The sequence below is a fragment of the Meleagris gallopavo genome, chromosome 5 (genome assembly GCF_000146605.3).
Source record: "Meleagris gallopavo isolate NT-WF06-2002-E0010 breed Aviagen turkey brand Nicholas breeding stock chromosome 5, Turkey_5.1, whole genome shotgun sequence".
Lineage (NCBI taxonomy): Eukaryota > Metazoa > Chordata > Aves > Galliformes > Phasianidae > Meleagris > Meleagris gallopavo.
Genome location: NC_015015.2, coordinates 20453408 through 20472031, shown reverse-complemented (window position 1 = coordinate 20472031; position 18624 = coordinate 20453408). Strand labels below are relative to the sequence as shown.

General features: G+C 39.7%; 1 protein-coding gene across 1 annotated transcript; it reads left to right on the top strand.

The window, feature by feature from the left end:
* Positions 1 to 23: 23 nt before the first annotated feature.
* LOC109367980 (cytosolic phospholipase A2 epsilon-like) lies at positions 24 to 12374 on the top strand. Its single transcript, XM_031553517.1, has 14 exons — positions 24 to 1088; positions 1519 to 1682; positions 1949 to 2041; positions 3089 to 3126; positions 3577 to 3712; positions 4875 to 5011; positions 5491 to 5713; positions 6274 to 6388; positions 6902 to 7039; positions 8761 to 8868; positions 9019 to 9213; positions 9690 to 9856; positions 10502 to 10688; positions 10904 to 12374. Exons 2-14 carry the CDS (start codon positions 1647 to 1649, stop codon positions 11110 to 11112), a joined length of 1782 nt encoding a protein of 593 aa, XP_031409377.1. The 5' UTR covers positions 24 to 1088; positions 1519 to 1646; the 3' UTR covers positions 11113 to 12374.
* Positions 12375 to 18624: the final 6250 nt, after the last annotated feature.

Genomic DNA, 18624 nt, shown 5'->3' with positions numbered 1-18624 from the left:
TGGTATTCATTACTATTACAAGTTGCCTACAGAAGCTGTGGATGCCCCATCCCTAGAGGTGATCAAGGCCAGGCTGCACAGGGACAACCTGATGTCGGGCCTGATTTAGCAACTCTACCTATGGCAGGGGGCTAGAACTAGATGACCTTTAAGGTCCTTCCAACCCAAGCCATTCTGTGATTCTATGATTATCATAAAAAAATGAGGAAGTCACATTTCATATATCTTTTTCGAAAAGAGCAACAAATTAAAAATCAGTGATTTGTTACAGTCTGTGTTAGATGAGACAGCCTTTAAGGAAAGTGTTATTCCCACAGTTCATTTAAAGAGTGTATTTAGATCATGTTCTGATTTCATTTTTTTGTTCTTTCAGTCCAGTTCCTCCTGAAAAGGTTATCAGTAATGGTGTCTTGGTGGTAATTTCAAACTATTTATCTATGTTCATTATCTTTCTGGTGTTGGGAATGATAAATATGGAAAGGGCCCCAATAAGTCATTGCAGTCAGAGCTGAAGGAGAGGGAGATGTGGGGTGGTGGGAGGAGGAGCATCAGAAACTGGCAGCCATCTGCCTCCATGGTTCCTGGGGTGAGGATGTATTAAGAAAGAGTGAACGTAGTCACTGGGGATACCCACAGGCCAGTCCTCCATCACCAGTTGATGGCAAGCTTCTTGGCAGAGCCTGAAGTGCTCCTTCATTTGCTTGCTGCCTCTGTGTCATTCCCCCTGGGAAGCAGGACCGCAAGGACAGCTCTGTGATTTGGCTGCCCATCAGTCCATCTTCAGGAGGCCTTGCCATACTCCCACTCATCTCATTATGTCCCCTTCCTTCCTATCCCATGGACAGACACACCGCTGCAGCCATTCTTCTTTCAGCTGGCACATCTTAAGAGTACTCATACCTGCCAAACACACAATGGGCAGGTGTCCAGACCCCAGGAACTCAGGTGGCCAGAGATAAATAGTAAAGTGACTCAAATGTAGCATAGTTTGGATATTTAATTCTCTTATTATTCATCCCTGTGACAGTCTCGTGAAGCTTGCTGCTTGGAAGTCCTCGTGGACAACACACAGAAGAAAGTAGCTTCAGGTTAGACTTTAAGCTTTTAACACAGAAAAAAATGTGCTACAAGAAAGGAAATGTGATGACTGGATCTTAAAGCCTGTGAAGTAGAAACAACTTTAGATAATCAAGAGCTTCTTTTATTTTGTCACTTTTTTATCCAGTAATTTCTCTCCTTTTTTCTTACCAATAGAGCACAGATATTAGATTGTTACAAATAAGAGTTGTACAGATCCAACAATTAGTGTCTATGCCAAATAGCAAAATTGGAGCTTGAAATTAGAGATGAACTTTATTAATACTGTAAAATAGAAGTAAATACATTTTTCTATCTCAATTATTTCAGTTTAACCCAGTTTTCCCATATGTCTGAGTTTCTCAAACAGTTATTGCTTCTTTTTTTTCTTTTCCCCTGTAATATTTCCTGTTTGGGAATATGCTTGTTTGTTTGTTTTAGAAAAAGACTTCCTGTTCACAGTGAAGGGATCCTATGAACAGAACCAGACCCTGTCACTGGGCTCTTCCCTGCAACCCCCAAGGCCTCTCATCTTCCATTATCTCAAATATGGTCTGGCAGAGCTGCGCATGGCTCTGGCAGAAAAGAAGCCACATTTCTGCTTGGTATGTGATCTTCTACTTGAGTAACCACAGCAAACTCATGGTCTTCCATGTTTCACTGGGACATATGGAAAAAAATGTCATTATTATTATTATTATTTTAATTGGAAGTCAACTTCCATGATCGTCTACTCTGGACGAGCACTAAGGCACATAGATACCAACTTGGAAACTGCTGGGAGTTAATCCTATTTTTAAAAAAAATTGGTGACAGTACTTTTTATGGTGTATACATTAAATATTTTTCTACTTTTAAATCTTTTTTTTAGTATACCTCAGGTGAAGAGAAAAAAAACAGCGTTGCATCCCTCACTGTTCCTCTGGATTCACTTCCCTTCAAGGAGAAAGTAGCAGTGGCAAAGGTGATTGACAATAACTCTTTAGAATAAGTCTGAAGCTGTGGTCCCAGGATCAACAAGTATGAGTTAACCAGATTAACATGAGGTAGAAGTTTAGATATCTAACTGCTAATCCTTATTTTCTGCAGTCCACTGAGCATTAGAAAACTATGCAAAATAATAAAAGTCAATGCAAGGGTGTGGGGAGGGGAGGAGGTAGGAAAGGGGTAGAGTGCCCTTAAGGATCTCAGTTTATTGTGATGGTTTTATGCAAAAGACTTTATTAAATAACACTGGCCAGTATAAGCTCTCACGTAGCAGACGATTCTCATATTTTATGGCTTGTTTATATGTCTGTGTCTGTGATTCTGGAAATATGTCTGTGATTCTGGAAATACAATCTTTATGTCTGGGTTTTTTATCCTATCTTTGTTGAAATTTGCTACCCTCTGAAGTTTTAAGTAGGCTTTTTTTATGGGAAGGGGATTCATGATGCTAGTGTTGGCACAAAGACCATGTATTACAGAGCTGCAAACTCAGCAGCGTCTGAGCAACCAGGAAGGGTTTTACACATTACTTGAAATTACTATCCAATAAAAATACAGTGTGTCTGGAAGAGATTTATTTTGTTCTTAAGATGGTGAAGAGGTGTAATAAATTTATATTCCTATACAGTTATAGACCTGCACATTTTCATCTGAGCTGAGCAGAAACAAAAATCACAGCCAAAAGTTTGAGAGAAGGGTTTCTGTGATCAGTTGGACTAATGCAAGCCAGAGTGTATGCAAACAATGAAGCAAGGCAAGGCACACTGACAGAGCTGGTGCTGGTTTTTGCTGTATACGCAGATGTGTATATCTAAAATGGCTGCAGCTTCAGTATAAATAATGTTAGTGGACATGGAGAAGTTCTAGAAATTGGATGGGTCTTCTTATTCTTACAGCCTTGTGTGTCCAACACTGCTCTCATAAAAAGTGAAGGGCTTCAAATATTACTGCAAGTAAAGGACATAAAAGCATCTCCAAAACTTATTATGTGTTGTGGTTTTCTTTGTTTTTTGTTATTTTCCAGAATGAAACAGTCAATTTACATGTAAAGTCAATGGACTGGTAAGAAATTCTGTATTTATGTTTTGTGGTTTTGTGTTGAAGATCTTTTCTGGCTGAAAAAAATCATGGTAATACAAGTTTAGAAAAACATATTTATGCCTCATTTTCCTTGGTTGCAAAGGATTCGGAATAGTTGAATTTATAAAACTTGGAGTAATTCAGGCAATAAATTTTAAATGTTTCACTGTTTGTGGTACCTGTAAATGGATACAATATTTATGTTAGATGCTTCTAGAAAATCAGTGTAGAAAAACTTTTTTTTTTCTCTAAGGCTTTATAACCTTTTCACTTAATCTTTTCTGATATGCCTTTGTAGGATCACAGTAGCAGCTTTTAAAATCCCGATTATGGAATTTACAACTTGTAAGCATAGGTCCAGACCTTATTTGTGAGCGATTGCATACTTGAGCTTCTTATATTCCTTTTAACCATGGACTCTGTCTTTCTGAGGTCAAGAAACCTTGATGTTCGCTTGGAGTTTGATCTATGCATGGAGGAGAAAATTTTCCTACAAAAACGGAGGAAGTTGGTAGCTTCTGCTCTGAAAAAAGCACTTAACTTAGAACAGGACCTACAAGACCATGAGGTATGGGGAGCAACATTGGGCCTGGATCTTGTTGCGTGACAGGAATGAGTCAAATCCACAGCCGGTTATGTGTTGTTCCTTAACTAGCACTGATGTGTTCAGTGCCCCATGTAAAGCATCAAGAAATGTTTAAATGAAGTAACATGAGAGCATGGGCAGTATCAAACCCAAGAGTTAGAGTTTGAACTTATTCATGTGCATGCTGTCATAGGAATGTTTTACGCTTTAGGGAGGGAATATGGTCAGGCACTACAGAATTGAAGTTTCTGTTTTGGGAGCTTTTTTACGTGTGCTTTTCACTTTGCCCAGGACAGCTGGGCCAAAGGCATGTTAAATGTTATATGACAAAATGGTCATATAATGACTGTAAATGATGTCCCTGCTGATCACACCAGTATATTATTTCTCATTAGCACGTTATTTTCAGAGGGAAAAACAAAAACAAGCAAACAAACAGCAAGAAAATGGCATGTTTCCTTCTTTATATTGAAATCAGAATGCTTTGCTTTAACCTGAAATGCTTGATTTGCATCTGGTGAAAGAAGCACAGCTACGTATTTTCTTGATACAATTGCCTGGAAATGTGTATAGGAAATGTCATTTAGCTACTACACTCCCAGTGGGTTTTAGTTGGAGGAATTTATCTTCCTGTCATGTAATTTAGGTTTCTATTTAGCTGGGCTTTGTGCTTCATCTCTGCAATTATATACTCTAGATACTTTATGGGAAATGTAATCCAATCTTTATTTTTGACTTACTAGAGAGGATCAGCATTTCTGGTTCTCAAAATAGAGCTCTCAAGAGATGATGTTCCATGAAGGGAAATACAACCTCATATTGAGAATATTGAAAATAAAAAGTTATGAGCTGTTTCAGTAAGCCAGCATATTACAGTATAAAACACTGTTCTCTGTAGATGAAAAATATCTAAACTAGCAAATTTGTTCTTTTTTTTGTTTGTTTTTAGTTTGTTTTTGTTTTTTTTTTTTTTTAATTTCTGTGCAAAGTACCAGCATTTCATCTTTTTTTCCTTTGCTTGGGGGAATGATGAAATGTCAGAATTCTTCCAAGACAGAAATGCTGTAGTTCATGTAGCTGAGATATAATATGCTAATATGAACTATGTTGTTGCTTACTAAATGCTGTGTTCATGCTTAAAAAGGTTCCAGTTGTAGCAGTCATGACAACAGGAGGTGGCACTCGGGCACTGACATCTTTGTTAGGCAACCTGCTAGGTCTTCAAAAACTGGGTCTCTTAGATGCTATTTCTTACATCACTGGGTCATCTGGCTCAACATGGTAAGGAAATGCTGAACAAAAATGTTGTTTTTCAGCTTTGTAAACTGCTGTATGAGATTTATTCTCTTTGTTGTGGTAAAGGAAGATGTATGTTTTTAGCCTCAGGCTTTTTTACTTTTGCGTTAGGAAAATATTATAAACCATTTCTGTTGTTTTTATGATGTTGGATTTTTCAGTTCCTACTCCTAAATCAGCTTTATCTTGATTTTCATCTGCTTAACATTTGACAGTTAACTTGAAAGGCATAGCATCTTAATTTAGTGAAGTACAATAAACAATTTAGTTATATGTGGTAGGATTTCCTGGGACCTAAGTAAAAATCTAGATCAAAGAACCTCTGAGCCTCAGACATGTTTTCATGTTTTTAATGAACCTCAACTACTTTGTTTGTTTGTTTGTTTTTGTGGTCCTTAAATCCAAGTCTAGGAGGTGGAAACATTTATGAGCATATCCTAATGTGCTTTCTCTCTTTTCCTCAGGACGTTGGCACATTTGTATCAGAGTCCTGACTGGTCACACAAGGATATCTCTGGACCAATCCATGAAGTCCGCAGACACATGACCAAGAGCAAGCTGAGCTGCTTTTCCCTGGAGAGCTTAAAGTACTACGACCAAGAGCTAAAGCTGCGGAAGCAAGAAGGATACCAGATCTCTAGCATTGATTTCTGGGGGCTCCTGCTGGAAAGAGCATTAAGTGATGGGGTAGCATGTCTGTATTTTCCTTAACAAGTCTTGAATACCATTGTATAGAAATAGAAGCTTCAGGGACAGGCACTAGCCTGAGAGCCTGCCAGTGTTATCAGACAGATGGTTTCTGTTGACTAACAAAGGGCTTTTGACCTCACATCTCTCTCAACATATAGTTATCATTCTGAGGGATATTCACTAGAGCAAGAAACCCGTATCTCACTATACCTGTATGAGTATCTGAACATCCGGTTCCAGCATCCTGATTTTGGTTTCTTTTGCTCTGCTTATCCCTGTGAGAACTTGCATAATCCATGCAAAATGAATGCATTTACTCAGAGGAATGTACTACAAAATTCCTGTAGCTTATCTGTAATCAAATAAGTCTTTGTGGGTGTGTAAATGCTTAGGTCATTCTTCAGTTAAAAAAAAAATGTTTTAGCACAAGATGAGTAGAAAGAATAAGAAATGTAGGTGGAAATAAATATTTATTTTTCTGTAATTTTCCAAGCCCATGCACAATGTCAAGAAGGTTCCTTGTTTTTGCTCTTTCTCTTTTTCTGGTCAATACGCAGAAAAACAATCACAAACTGTCTGATGAGAGACGGGCATTAACTCAAGGTCAGAATCCCCTACCAATCTACATGATCCTCAACATCAAAGATGACTACAGCCTTTCAGAGTTTAAAGGTGATGGCAAAACTAAACTGTATCTGGATTCAGTTGTATCTCTGTTACCAATTACAGTGTATCTTGCAACCCCTTGCATTGACAATCATAGCATCTATAAACAGTTCTTTTTCTTTTCCATTTTCAGACTTTATGTCTAGTGTCTGGGGGAAATCCACCTTCTATGGGACAGGAGAAATGTGGGGACAGTATTTAGGGCAGCCAAAGTACTCCCAAATCAGAGCCTTAGATCTATGTATGGGGTAATTTTAGGCTGACTTCTTTTGGTATAAACTTCATTTATGTCCTTACTTGAGAGGCTCATTGGAGAGTTCCATAGGAACAAGTCTGGGGAAAATTGTTTGAGAGAGTGGCTGAAACTATCTTAATGATCTCATTATCCCGATGAATGCCATTCTGTGATGACCCTGCTCATAGGGTTTGTCCTTAAGTTGCTTCCCTGTCATTTCAGTGTATTTCCTGCTAGGAGATGTGGATGGAATGAATTAAAATGTCTGTTTTGTTTCTCTGCAGAATGGGTTGAGTTTACACCTTATGAAGTCGGGTTTTTAAAATACGGTGCCTTCATTCGTGCAGAAGATTTTGGCAGCAAGTTCTTCATGGGTCGCTTGATGAAGAAGCTTCCTGAGTCTCGGATCTGCTTCATGAAAGGTGATGTGCTTCCTTGATAAGCTTTGGATAGCATAAAAATATACTTAATATGTACAATTCCTAAATATTTCGGCAGTTCCCTGCAACATGCAGGACTGAAATGTACAGTTCTTGCGTGATCAAATCAATGTGTTTTGCTATCCTTGTTTCAGGAAAGTGCAGGAAGGACAGCTTTGCTATTTTTATGTAGCTCTTGTTTTATTTTTTTCTAACACTAGAATTCTTTATGACACTACTTTCTATTCTGGTTCACTCTTCTGCTTCTTCTGCTGAAGAGTCCTTCACATGTAAATAAGTATGACACACAACAGCTTACCAAGAACGCCAATAAGAAATGGTTTTCTTATGACTGAAAAACCCACATTAAAAACAATAATCTTTGGTATTCTTTATCTGAAGTGCAGAGAAACTGTACACCTCAAGGTATTATGCAAAAAGCCCAGAGTCATATTGCTACTATATTTAGAAAATACCTGGGCACGAGAAAGACTGCGTTTAGCTTCACAGACCCTAATTCTCAGAGCTTTAATGATTATATTTGAGCTTATAGTGATCTCATGAGTAAAGAGAAGAGGCAGCTGGGGGACAAGACTCGTGTTATCATAGGAGCCAAGAGTATGTATAGGTATAAAAAAGGGAGGACAAATTCATGAAAGGTAGTTTCACTGGTGACTGTGTAACACTATAGCCACCAGGTACTGGAAGTACCAAATCCAGACCCATGAGATGCTGGAGACTGGAGAAGAGACCCCACTGTACTTTTGATTTCCTTGTATTCTTCTGCAAAGCACTTTGTGCTAACGATCAGAGAAAAGAGATGGATTATGGAGTTACATGGGACTGTAAAGCATCTTCTGAGAACATTTTGCCTCCATTGCATTTTTGCAGTGTCTGAGGTGTGGTCATACCCAAGGTGTCCAGGTAGCAAGCACACTCAGCACATCCAGTCTAGGCTGAGCTCTGTGTTCCTGTCTGCGGAGCCTGAAATGGGCTGGTGACCCCGAAGCCATAGATGCATTTTTAGAGAGGGCTGAGTGGAGATTTAGGGCTATGTTGCCACCTAGTGGTGTAGTATGCAAGTGCCCTCTTGAGGTACAATTAAAATATAGTGAAACACAACAGCTAAAGGATAAAAGAGAAATGTAACTTACAAGGAGAAGTAATGTCTTAAGTGAGAGGACGAAAGTGGAAGAATTATGGGAATGAGGAGACGGAGATGACTGTCACTCAAAATAACTTGTGGAAAGGAGAAACAACAGATTTTGAAGATGTCTTGTTTTAGGGGACCTAAATACTCTGCAGACCATCTCAAATTGTGCTGTAACCACTTGGATCTTGGCTGTTCAGGAGCAATCCCTAAATCTTTAATTATTAATACAGTTGTTTATGACATTCTTTATAGACCAAACCCTTGCTTTAGGTGAATTGCATGGTTTTACTCTCTCATAGAACAGGAATATGCAGGCTAGAAAATGGTGTCTTGCAATGTGTACTGGTAATAGCTGTGTGTGACGATGAATTATGGTAGCTGAAGGCCCGGTACAATGTTTAAAACCATTTAGGTTCCTCCTGAGGACAAACTGTGAGTTGCTGTGAAAGAACTTACTAACATTTTTGATGAGAAAACACTTTGCATGTGCTAAAAGCCTGTGGAAAGATCAAAGGGATATTTTCCATTTAAATGTCTCTAAGCAGTTTCCCTGTTCTCTATCGTCCCACAGGCCTGTGGAGCAATGTCTTTTCATACAACCTTTTGGATGCTTGGCATTCATCGGATCCTTCAGAAAGGTGCTCACTGAGGTGCACTCAACCCACAGCTGTTGATGTTGGTTGGTTATATTTCTGTTTCTACTGTATCTGTTACCTTACTAATCTTTAAATGAATATAACATCTGCATGCATATAGCAGAAAATCTTTATTTTAAGTATTATGAAATCTCTATCAAAACAATGACTTGTTTATCTGCTCTACCCATCAGAAGGAGATGAGCCTTCCTCACCAGTCAGGAACCATGAGTTGGAGACTTACATAGTCACCCCTGAATGTGGCATCATGGGCATTGTTCGGGAAGTCCTCACTGAGCGAGTAATGGTCTCAAAGTTCTTCAATTTCCTAAAGGGGTTCCAGATGCACAGTGAATACCTTCAGAGCAAAAGCTTTTGTATATGGAAAGGTAAGCATCCCCAAATGCTTTCTTGTTGGTTTGTTTTCTTTTCTGGTTAGATGATTGGTATTTTCAATAGTGAAGAGAAGGTCAAAGATGAATTCTTCACTTTGGAAACAAAAATTTCAAGATAAGTAGTCAAATTTCAAAAATGAATTTGCAAAACCGCTCTAATTGTGGCACAGCTCTTTTTTTATTGAAATTAAAATGTTAACAGATATTCCAAAAAATACCTTGGTTCCTAGGAAGGGCAACTGCTGCTCATCAGGAATGGAAAAAGGCCAACATGAGAAGTGAAGGAGCTCTGTCTTCTTACTGTGGACAGATCTTTCTTTTCTGAGTCAAGATGAAACTTCAGTAATGCAGCAGGATCTTGGAAAATGAAAGTAATGAGGAGGAGCCTTTTTTGCCCTCTTTTATTAGCTAAACAACAAATATATTACTTCTTCCTTGAATCACTCATCACAAGAAATATTTCCTTTTAGATACTGTGCTAGAGAATTTCCCCAACCAGCTGACAGAAACAGCAGAGTTCCTGTGCCTTGCAGACACAGCAGGATACATTGATATCAGCTACCCACCACTCATGAGGCCAGAGAGGAAAGTGGATGTTGTCCTACACTTAAACTATTCTTCTGGATCACAGACATCGGTGCGATAACCACTTTGTTCTCTTGTGTTATCATGGCTGTCTTTTCTTCCTTTTAAGCTCCCCAGAAGTCAGAATAATTAATGCAGAAAAAAACTAAATGTGGGAGAAAAGGATTCTTGGCATTCAGTTCCTGTTTTCTAGATATCTGGATCTTGCATTAATATTGGTTTGTCATGACAAATCCCTTAGGGAGAACTTCAGAAGTAGTATCAGTTTAATAAATCTTTTATTTTAATTGAGTTCATCATAAGTAAGCATTATCTTATATACCTGCATGCTCCTGGGACCTTGACATGGCTGCTTGTGTCTTCTGTGTGGAGAGTTTCTCCACTAAGGAGTATGTTTCATAAGTGGCTGTGTCACCCCTGGACACAGCTATGAACATCTTATTTATCTTGCAGATAAAGGCTGAGGAGGAGGAGGTAGGAGAATCATCAGGAGTGCTAGTTGATGTCTTGGTTTTGAAATGTTGTTCTGTTGATAACCAGTACATAATTCCTCATGAAAGAGACAAAGAGCAGAAGAAACACCGAAAGTGATTGCTGTTCCCTGACCTCTGTGAAGTGCCTTTGGTGAATGTGTTATGTGTTACGAAAAGTTGAGGGGAAGGTAGATTTTCTGACCTTTTCTCCTGTCTGAATGTAGCCTTTGGAAGAAGCCTCAAAGTACTTCTCAAAACAGGGAATTCCATTTCCAAAAATCCACCTGAGTGAAGAGGAGAAAAAGAATCTAAAGGAGTGCTACATCTTTGAAGATGCAGAGACCCCGGAGGCACCAACAGTGGTGTTTTTCCCTCTGGTGAATGACACATTCAGAAAATACAAAGAGCCAGGTAAGCTATGGGACGGAGTTGATTCTCCCACCACATGTGTAGCTTTCATTTGTATTGGGATGGGAGGCAAGGGCTGGCATGGACCCCTTCCTTCCCTGATGTGGTTCCGATGGAAAGGACTGTGGGTGTTAAGTTAGAGAGGAGCAATGTTGCTCTGGAGAGGAGGATGCAAGACCATCCCTATGCCCTGTCAATGACTTTTCTTGATTTGGTAGGTGTAGAGCGCAGCTCCGCTGAGATGGCACAAGGCAATGTGGATGTTTCCGGCCTTTTTTCCCCATACTGCATAAACAGCTTTACCTACACAGAGGAGCAGTTTGACAATCTGGTAAAACTGACCAGCTACAACATTCAGAACAACAAGCATCTGATTCTTCAGGCTTTGAATTCAGCAATAGAGCAGAAACGACAACACAAAAAATAAATGCTGTCCTAAGTTTCAGAAAGATCTCTGTATCACTTTTTCTCCCCTGTAGAAGAATCAGAACCTGCTGATGAATGAATATATGGACTTGGGAAAGTATTGAGACTTATCTCAGCTTGTGGTTCCTCTACACCAAGTAGCAATCCTAGATAAGCCCATCAAACGAAATAATGATAACTCTCATGCATTAAAGTAGGTTTGCACTGCTAATGAACGTTTTTTTTCATGTATACATATACATGTATGTATATGTATATATAGTAAATTAAAGGTTAGAAAATATGGGGTTTATTGATGGGTTTTTTGAATTTATGAATGTGGAACAACAACATATCTTCTTGCAAAAACACAAGTAAAAAATTATATGTGAAGAGAAATGAGCTTCAGGTATCTAATATATTTCAAATTCAGTGCAATTAGAAAAAACATGGAACAAATATAGGCAATCCCAAGGGAAAGAGATAACTAAATTTTGTTATAACATCAGCATTAAATTTTATTGCAAATAGCAGACAAAACTAAACATAAAAAGATATAGAAGAGCCAAGATTTACTGTGTAAGATGCAGAATTTCTATACTTCTGAATTTACAAATTTTATTATGCCAGCAGTATTTGGGGTTTGGAAAATCCTATGGAAGTGATCATTCCAAACCCTTTAGAGAGTCACAAGCTGCTCTTCTGGTGCATGCATAAGCACCTAACCTGAGGTTGTGTTTTTCATTGAATACTTATGATGTTCAGAGTATCCAGCTCAGCATCTACTTCCCATTAGTTTCAACAGGTCTAATAGTATTTCTTGTTATTACAGATGAGAATGCTGTGAGAATAAAAACATTAAAAACAGAAACATTCAGATTTTGTGGTAAGGGAACAAGCTAAGTGTTTTAAACTGATATCCGTGGGTAATTCATGAATAATTATATAATTTTTCAGTCCTTGAATGTATACAAGTAATATAGGCTTTGTGCAACTACTATAAATATCATAAGGCAATTTGTTGAGATCACTTATCTTTTAAATGAAGATCAAAATATTTATTTGCTTTATGAAAGATTTTAATAATGCAAATACTCTGCAAACCTATCTGTTAAGAAGATAATGCTTCAGCCAGTATCAGATGCCCTTAAGTAGGTCAAATTTAAATGAAACACGGTGACTTGTCTGTGTTGAAGTAACATGTATTGACACACACAGAGCTGTGTGTTGTTTGTTGTAAATGATGTAATTGTAGCCAAAATAGAAAATAAATTTTTAATTCAAAATGAAACATGAACTTAGAAAAGGAATTTTTTTTCCTCTTGCTGTCATATTCTGCCTTTCTCTCTCTTGTTTTGTGCATTCTTCTATGTCTTCTTCAGTCTCCCATTCTCACCTCCAATTACCTCAGCCCCTCAGGGCTGGTGTGTCCTTGTTCCAGCTCTTTTCCCAGGTCCTCACACTTCCACTCAATTTGCAGCCCTGGTTCAAACATCTATGGAGCTGGAATGACTGCTTATTTGTCTGTGCTCATCAAGGGCTCTTCTCTTTGTGATCTCTGCTGTTGAATTACACAGGATTTTTTGGCATTGCCTTTCCTCTGCCCCAGCTCCAACTCCCTCCTGGGCTTCCTTGTTTGTCATTATGGAAAACCCCTTTTGGGGTAACAGATCCATTTGCTGCTTCTCTCACCTGTCTTCCAGCTGGAGTTTTGGCCATCTTCAAAAGTTGCAAGTGGAGCTCCCTTACCTGCCCACAGTGGCTTTAGTGACTCCAAGTTTCAAGTGGTCTGCCTCTGTTTACCCTTCCCTGACCTTAACTATAACCCTTTTGCTTCCCTTGCTGTGTGTTTGTTGTTTTGTTTATAAGGAGAATTGATGCTGCCACAACAACCCTCCACAGTATCCCCAGGGGCTGAGCCTGTCCCCAGGTGCCCCTGTCTCTTGCAGGCAGTCTAGCCAGACCCACACTATAGTTGCTAGTGATGCTTCTGGTATGTGTGAAGCTCTTGGATGAGAACTGGATCTTCTTGTCAGTCCTCCCCTTGCAATTCTCAATCATCCGTTGCAGTCCTCCTCCTGAGGCAGTGAGGGCCTTCACCCAGAGACAGGTAGCAATCCTACAGGTAATGCTCCTGAGTTGAGGGTAGGACACCAGCCCCATCTTTCTATCTGCAGTCAAGCCCCATTGCATTGCCTCAGCCACCCAGAGCTCCATGGGCATGGCAGACCTTGTCCTGGCAGGCAGTACCATGCAGGCTCCTGTAACCCAAGTGAATCAAAATATGTGACCCGTGCCTTAGTGTGTCTACAGCTGGGGGAAGGAGGAAGCACAGACATTTGGGACAGTTGTTCTCTTCTTCCCTGAGATACTGTGGATGTGGCTCCCAGCGATGCTCCTCAGCAGAGGCCTGCTCTCCTGACTCCCATCCAATCACCACTCCTGGTTCATACTTAGTAGAGATAATTTGTTCATGACTTAGGGGGATGGGGCTGGTTAATATGCTGGGCTCATCTTGCTTTTTATTTTTAAATGTATTAATTAATTGCACAGAATGCATGCAGAAGATTCTGGTGGTCAGTTCTCCTCCTGAGTCTGCACTGAAGCTTTGTATGGCTTTGTTCTTTGGAGGTTTTGTTCTGCTTCAGCTGCTAATTGGGAGTGTTTTCCTAGGGCAGTCTCTGGGCTGTACTAAGGCACTGAAGGAATTCAGGTGACGGCTACAGATGTGGGCATTTAAAAGCTCTTTTTGTTTTGTAGGCTGGGAGTGTCTTTTTAAGGAAATAGGAGTAATTTCATAAAATTATCTCCTCAAAGCGGGAAACAAACTAGAGGGGAAGATGCACTGCAAAAATTCAGGCCCATGCTGTATTATGGCTTTAACACAATACAGTAAGCATCATATTTTTCTCAATATTTTAAAAGGCAGAAGTCTTGACAGCTATGGTAATAGGAACTTCATACAATAGCACAGTGACCTCTTTAATTGTAATGAATATGTTCTCCTTCTTGTCCACGTCTAGCTTTTCCTTCTTACCTATTCATTATCTGTAGGTAAGTGAAGGTATTATCATGCAATTGCACATTTGCCCCAGCCCTTCCGATTATCACAGGGATGCATCAAGCACTGGGAAGCTTAGGGAGGTGAGTCAGTCTGTAGGATCCCAAGGAAAGTAGTGGTGGGGTTTTTGAACACCCCAAGAGGTGTGTGAGTGCTCTGACAGTCTGCTCAGGTGGGCACCACTGAGGACACAAAAGTTAGCGAGATCTTCAAGGTACTGTAGCCATGGTGTTGTGTGGTTGGCAACATAATTGAATGCTGTTCTGTAGCCTATAGAGTAATCAAACAAAAAGTTATTACAGACCATCTGAGTGAAATGAGCATTTTTTTGTGAGTGTCTATGTTGCACCGCATGAATGATAGGAAGTATCTGCCAGAGCAGATACAAAATAATTTAGATGACAGGGTAGAATTCCTTTCTGAGAACACCTGTGCCCAAACCCATCCACAATAAAGCACTACTACGTATATGCAATATCCCACTGTGTTACCAGAGTGAGTGATAAAGCTCCAGAAACCACGGGGGTCTCTTTTCTAACAGGATGGATTTCCTCATGCCCTCATCGTGGTACACTGCCCCACAGGTAGCACTGAGTGACAGCTGTGTCTTTTATACCATTGAACACTTTGAGTTCCTTCTGAAAGCCTGTTCCCTACAAGCTTCCCACCTAAGCCCACCACACCTGCAGCATTCTCTTCCACAACACCCTTCCCACTCTAATAACAATAAAAAAACTGAACCAGAACACATGATGCCATTAAATCCTGCTGCTGAGATTCTGACCATTGGGCTGCTCAGACTTTTGGACATAAGGGGTGTGAGTTCTTGCCAACTTACAGTTCTCGTTCTCTCTGGTATTAGACACTGGGAAGATCTGGTCCCTTGTTTCCTAGAAGTAAAACTTTTATTGCCAACTGATGCTTTTTGCACTTTCTTCTCTCTTCTCTTTCAGCTAATAATTTATAAATTGGTTGTAAATACACAGAATGTTTGCACCTCTCCTATTTCCTTTCCTCTGAAGAGATAATGGAGCATCTTTTGAGAATGATAATGATCAGGTATGGAGCTGCAAATTTCTACATATGGGTAATATACACTTTTAAATCTTAAGCAATTAGTCCTTACTTTAATTTTGCAATTTCTGCTCTCCAGCTGGCTCTCATCCAAAATTTTTTCAGTAAGTCTGCGCTCCAAATTCTTCTTCAAATTCAAACTTATTGGTTTGGATTACTATCTACTTTGTAAATGCATTACCTGGTTTATTTCTGAGATTTGGTTGATGATGTAGTATTCAGAGACATCAGGATCTTTGAAAGAAGATGCAGGCAAAAATTGCATGAATATGTCCTGTAATTTGAGACAAACTGAAGTGCTTTAGTCACATATGCAGAAGAGCCCATAGTACCTTAATTCCTTTTGTGGTCATTTTTAATCTATGACCCATGATCACAGCTGGTATAGGATCTGATCACAGCTGGTATAGGATCTGATGGCCTGTAACACGTACCTCGTTATGAGCATGGGAGGCATTGTCACATCCGTCACACTGTTCTTGTGATTTCCAGTTCAAGTTAATCATGTATGTAGTCTACAGAAGTGTGAAGGGTGAACAATAGTTTAGAAGAACGTGGAAACCATTTTTCTAGCTTATTCCTGGGAAACCTTCTCCAAGTATGGAAAATGTCCCAGGTTCAGTTAACTACATGTACAGAGAACTTTATCACTGTACAGGTAACCAGTGAGGACTGTACATTTGAAACATGCATAAAATGTAAGAAATCCTGTGAGGAGTGTAGGTGTCTGTTTCAATTAGGCTGCTCAAGGGCTGGTAAGGGCTGATTTTTATCTAATGTATCAGTAACAGTAACACAAAAAAAAACATAGACAAGCATTTAACTTGGAGTGCACTGGTGTGAAAAGTTATTAATGATGTCAGTTATTAATTATGATCTTCACTCAGAAAATAACACCTTTCATTATTAGAACTGTCATGTCTTGTTGCATACAAATGCTGATGCATAAATGTAGTGGATATAAAGCACCACACTTTTCTCAGTGTAATCATTATGTCCTAACAGGAATGTATTAAAGTATTATAAAGCCTTAAGAGGAATATGTTACAGAATTTTGCAATTCTGACTAAAAGCTTGTCTCAAAATTCATTTCCTAGATTTCTTCTCACCTATGAAAGAGGTCAAGATCACAGACAATAGCAGTGTCCCTACCCCCAGTGAATTTCCTCTCCTCTCCTCCCCAAATCACCTTCATTTACTGACCATAAAATGGTCTGAGACTTTGCCCTTCCTTCAGGAAGAGGATGTAGCTGAGCCGGAATGACTTCGCTCTCCAAGTTTATGCAAAAGTATATGTGTTTGAGAACTTGTAACATGCAGATCACAGCAGATGCTGCGTGGGATTCCTGCTTGCCAAAATAATCTCGGGTTCATTTTGTCTGACCTTTCTGAAGGCAAATTTTTATTGCAGCTAGGGACACTGGCTATGATCATCTGTGGTCCAGTCCAAGATGGCGATAAAAGAAACCACAAAACTACAGTTGAACATGTTGAAGTATGGGAGTTCCTCCTGGAGCTCCATTTGTCCTCAGTGTTTCTGTGCAGTCAAACATAATACAGATTTGTTTGTCAAGTCGTTCTCCAAAATGAATAGTGTGTGTAAATAAGAATCCTAAGTATGAGAGGGAATGCTAGGAACAGCAAGCACTAAAGGAAGTGAGTAGTGTGCTGTTTGCCACCATGACAATTATAGTTCATTAGTTCTTTGAGGCACTTAGGTTACCTGTCCTTATCTATCCTCAAACTGCTGAAATATATTGTGTAAATAATTGATTCCTCTTGGGGCCTCTGCTCTTCATTATAGAAATTGAGACAATCTGAATTTGTACAATCAGGTTTTGAATTAGATAACATTAGTTTAATCATTAATGACAGGCATTAATGACAGCCTTGGAGTTTTCTTCTTTTGTGATGTTTCCTGTGGAGTCAGTTGAGTGGGGGAAGAATAACTTGGTTTTGCTGAAGGCTGAACATATCCTACCAGACAGTATGCATATAACTGGGCATTACCTTGACAGATGTGAAAGTCTGTATGCTGAGTCTGTGTATCCTTCAACAGTGTTTCCTTGAGGACAGGGATTCTCAATCTTAAGAAAATCCATCACCTTTAGAGGAGTTTCTGGACATCATCATTTAAGCTAATAATGGTCCTCTGAACTCAACAATCTTGGGAAACCTGGCCTGGTCTAATGACAAGTATACAACTATTTTAGTGGTGTCCTCTGTTTCAAGGTTGGGCAAGTCTTCTTTCCTGGCAGGGCCAGAAAAGAACTCTGCAGAAGAACTCTGCAGGAAGTGTTCTTCAGGATGTAGCTCAGAGTGTCTGTGACCTGAGGCCAAAAGATGCTCCTGCACTGTAAGTGTGGGCAGAGCTGCTTTTCATGCTGGAATTACTGATGCTATGACACAGCCTACTGTTACTGGAGCTGCTAGTTTGTTGTTTGTTTTCCTGTGTTTCAAGATAGTAATTTCCACTGAGTATGCCAGGAGATGTGCGTGTGCTCTTTTGTTCATTCTCATCAGTTAAATAAAATCTCTGTTATATAAAGCTAAAACACTGGATGGTATATCCCATTCACATATTTCACTGATAAAAGTTTCTGGCAGCTGTTAAGTTCAATTGCCTTTCTCTGAAAAACGTATAAAATGATCATTCTTATCTGCTTTACAAATGTTATTTTTTGTGGCTTTTTTTTTTCTTTTTTTTTTCTAAAAATTTATTTAAGGTACTGCCAGATGCAGTTGTCCGGTGCAATGACTATAGCAAAAGGCATTGACCTTGAGATCTCTGCTAACCCTTGCAAATGTTCACTTCTTTCTCCTTGCCATCTTCGTGCAGGCAATTTGGGACAAGTTCTCCATGTCCTTCATTCACCTCCTCTTTCTACAGCCCAGCTCTGAAAAGGAAAGATCCAGCCTTCACCTTGCTTTCCTAGAAAGAAGAAATGGAAGCAGACCAGGATAAGCCAGGACCTGCTGGTTGGATAGTAATCTGTCAAGTGGTCGAGGTAGTACCTTCTGGGGAGTGATTCCTGCAGGGTGCAGGGCTGTGCTTCTTTGTGCATCTTTACAGGAAGCGAGTTTAGGTCTGTCCAAATATATTGAGGCTCTGAATGAAGTGGATGAGTGTGTCATGGGTAGTTATTTACATACAGAGACTTTCTATAGGGCTCAGTGCCCATGCTACAGGTAGGGAAGTGCTGAGTTGGAAAAGCAGACAGTAGGGGCAATGGCTTCCTTGCTTTTTTCTCTGCTAGGTAGGACAGTGTGGGCCCACTGTGCTGCTCACTGTGCCAAAAGAGTGCAGAATCAGAGGACCAGGGGCAAGAAAAGGCTGGGAGAAGTGCCCTAGCTTCCCAGCCAGAGGAAGGTACCACATCCCTTCCAGCTGTTGTTCTT

Excerpts from the sequence above, each read along its gene's own strand:
- LOC109367980 (XM_031553517.1), top strand. The coding sequence starts at position 1,647 with ATGGCTCTGGCAGAAAAGAAGCCACATTTCTGCTTG. Across the intron at positions 8,869-9,018 it reads ACCCACAGCTGTTGATGTTG|AAGGAGATGAGCCTTCCTCA; the intron begins GTTGGTTATATT and ends TCTACCCATCAG. Across the intron at positions 10,689-10,903 it reads CAGAAAATACAAAGAGCCAG|GTGTAGAGCGCAGCTCCGCT; the intron begins GTAAGCTATGGG and ends TTGATTTGGTAG.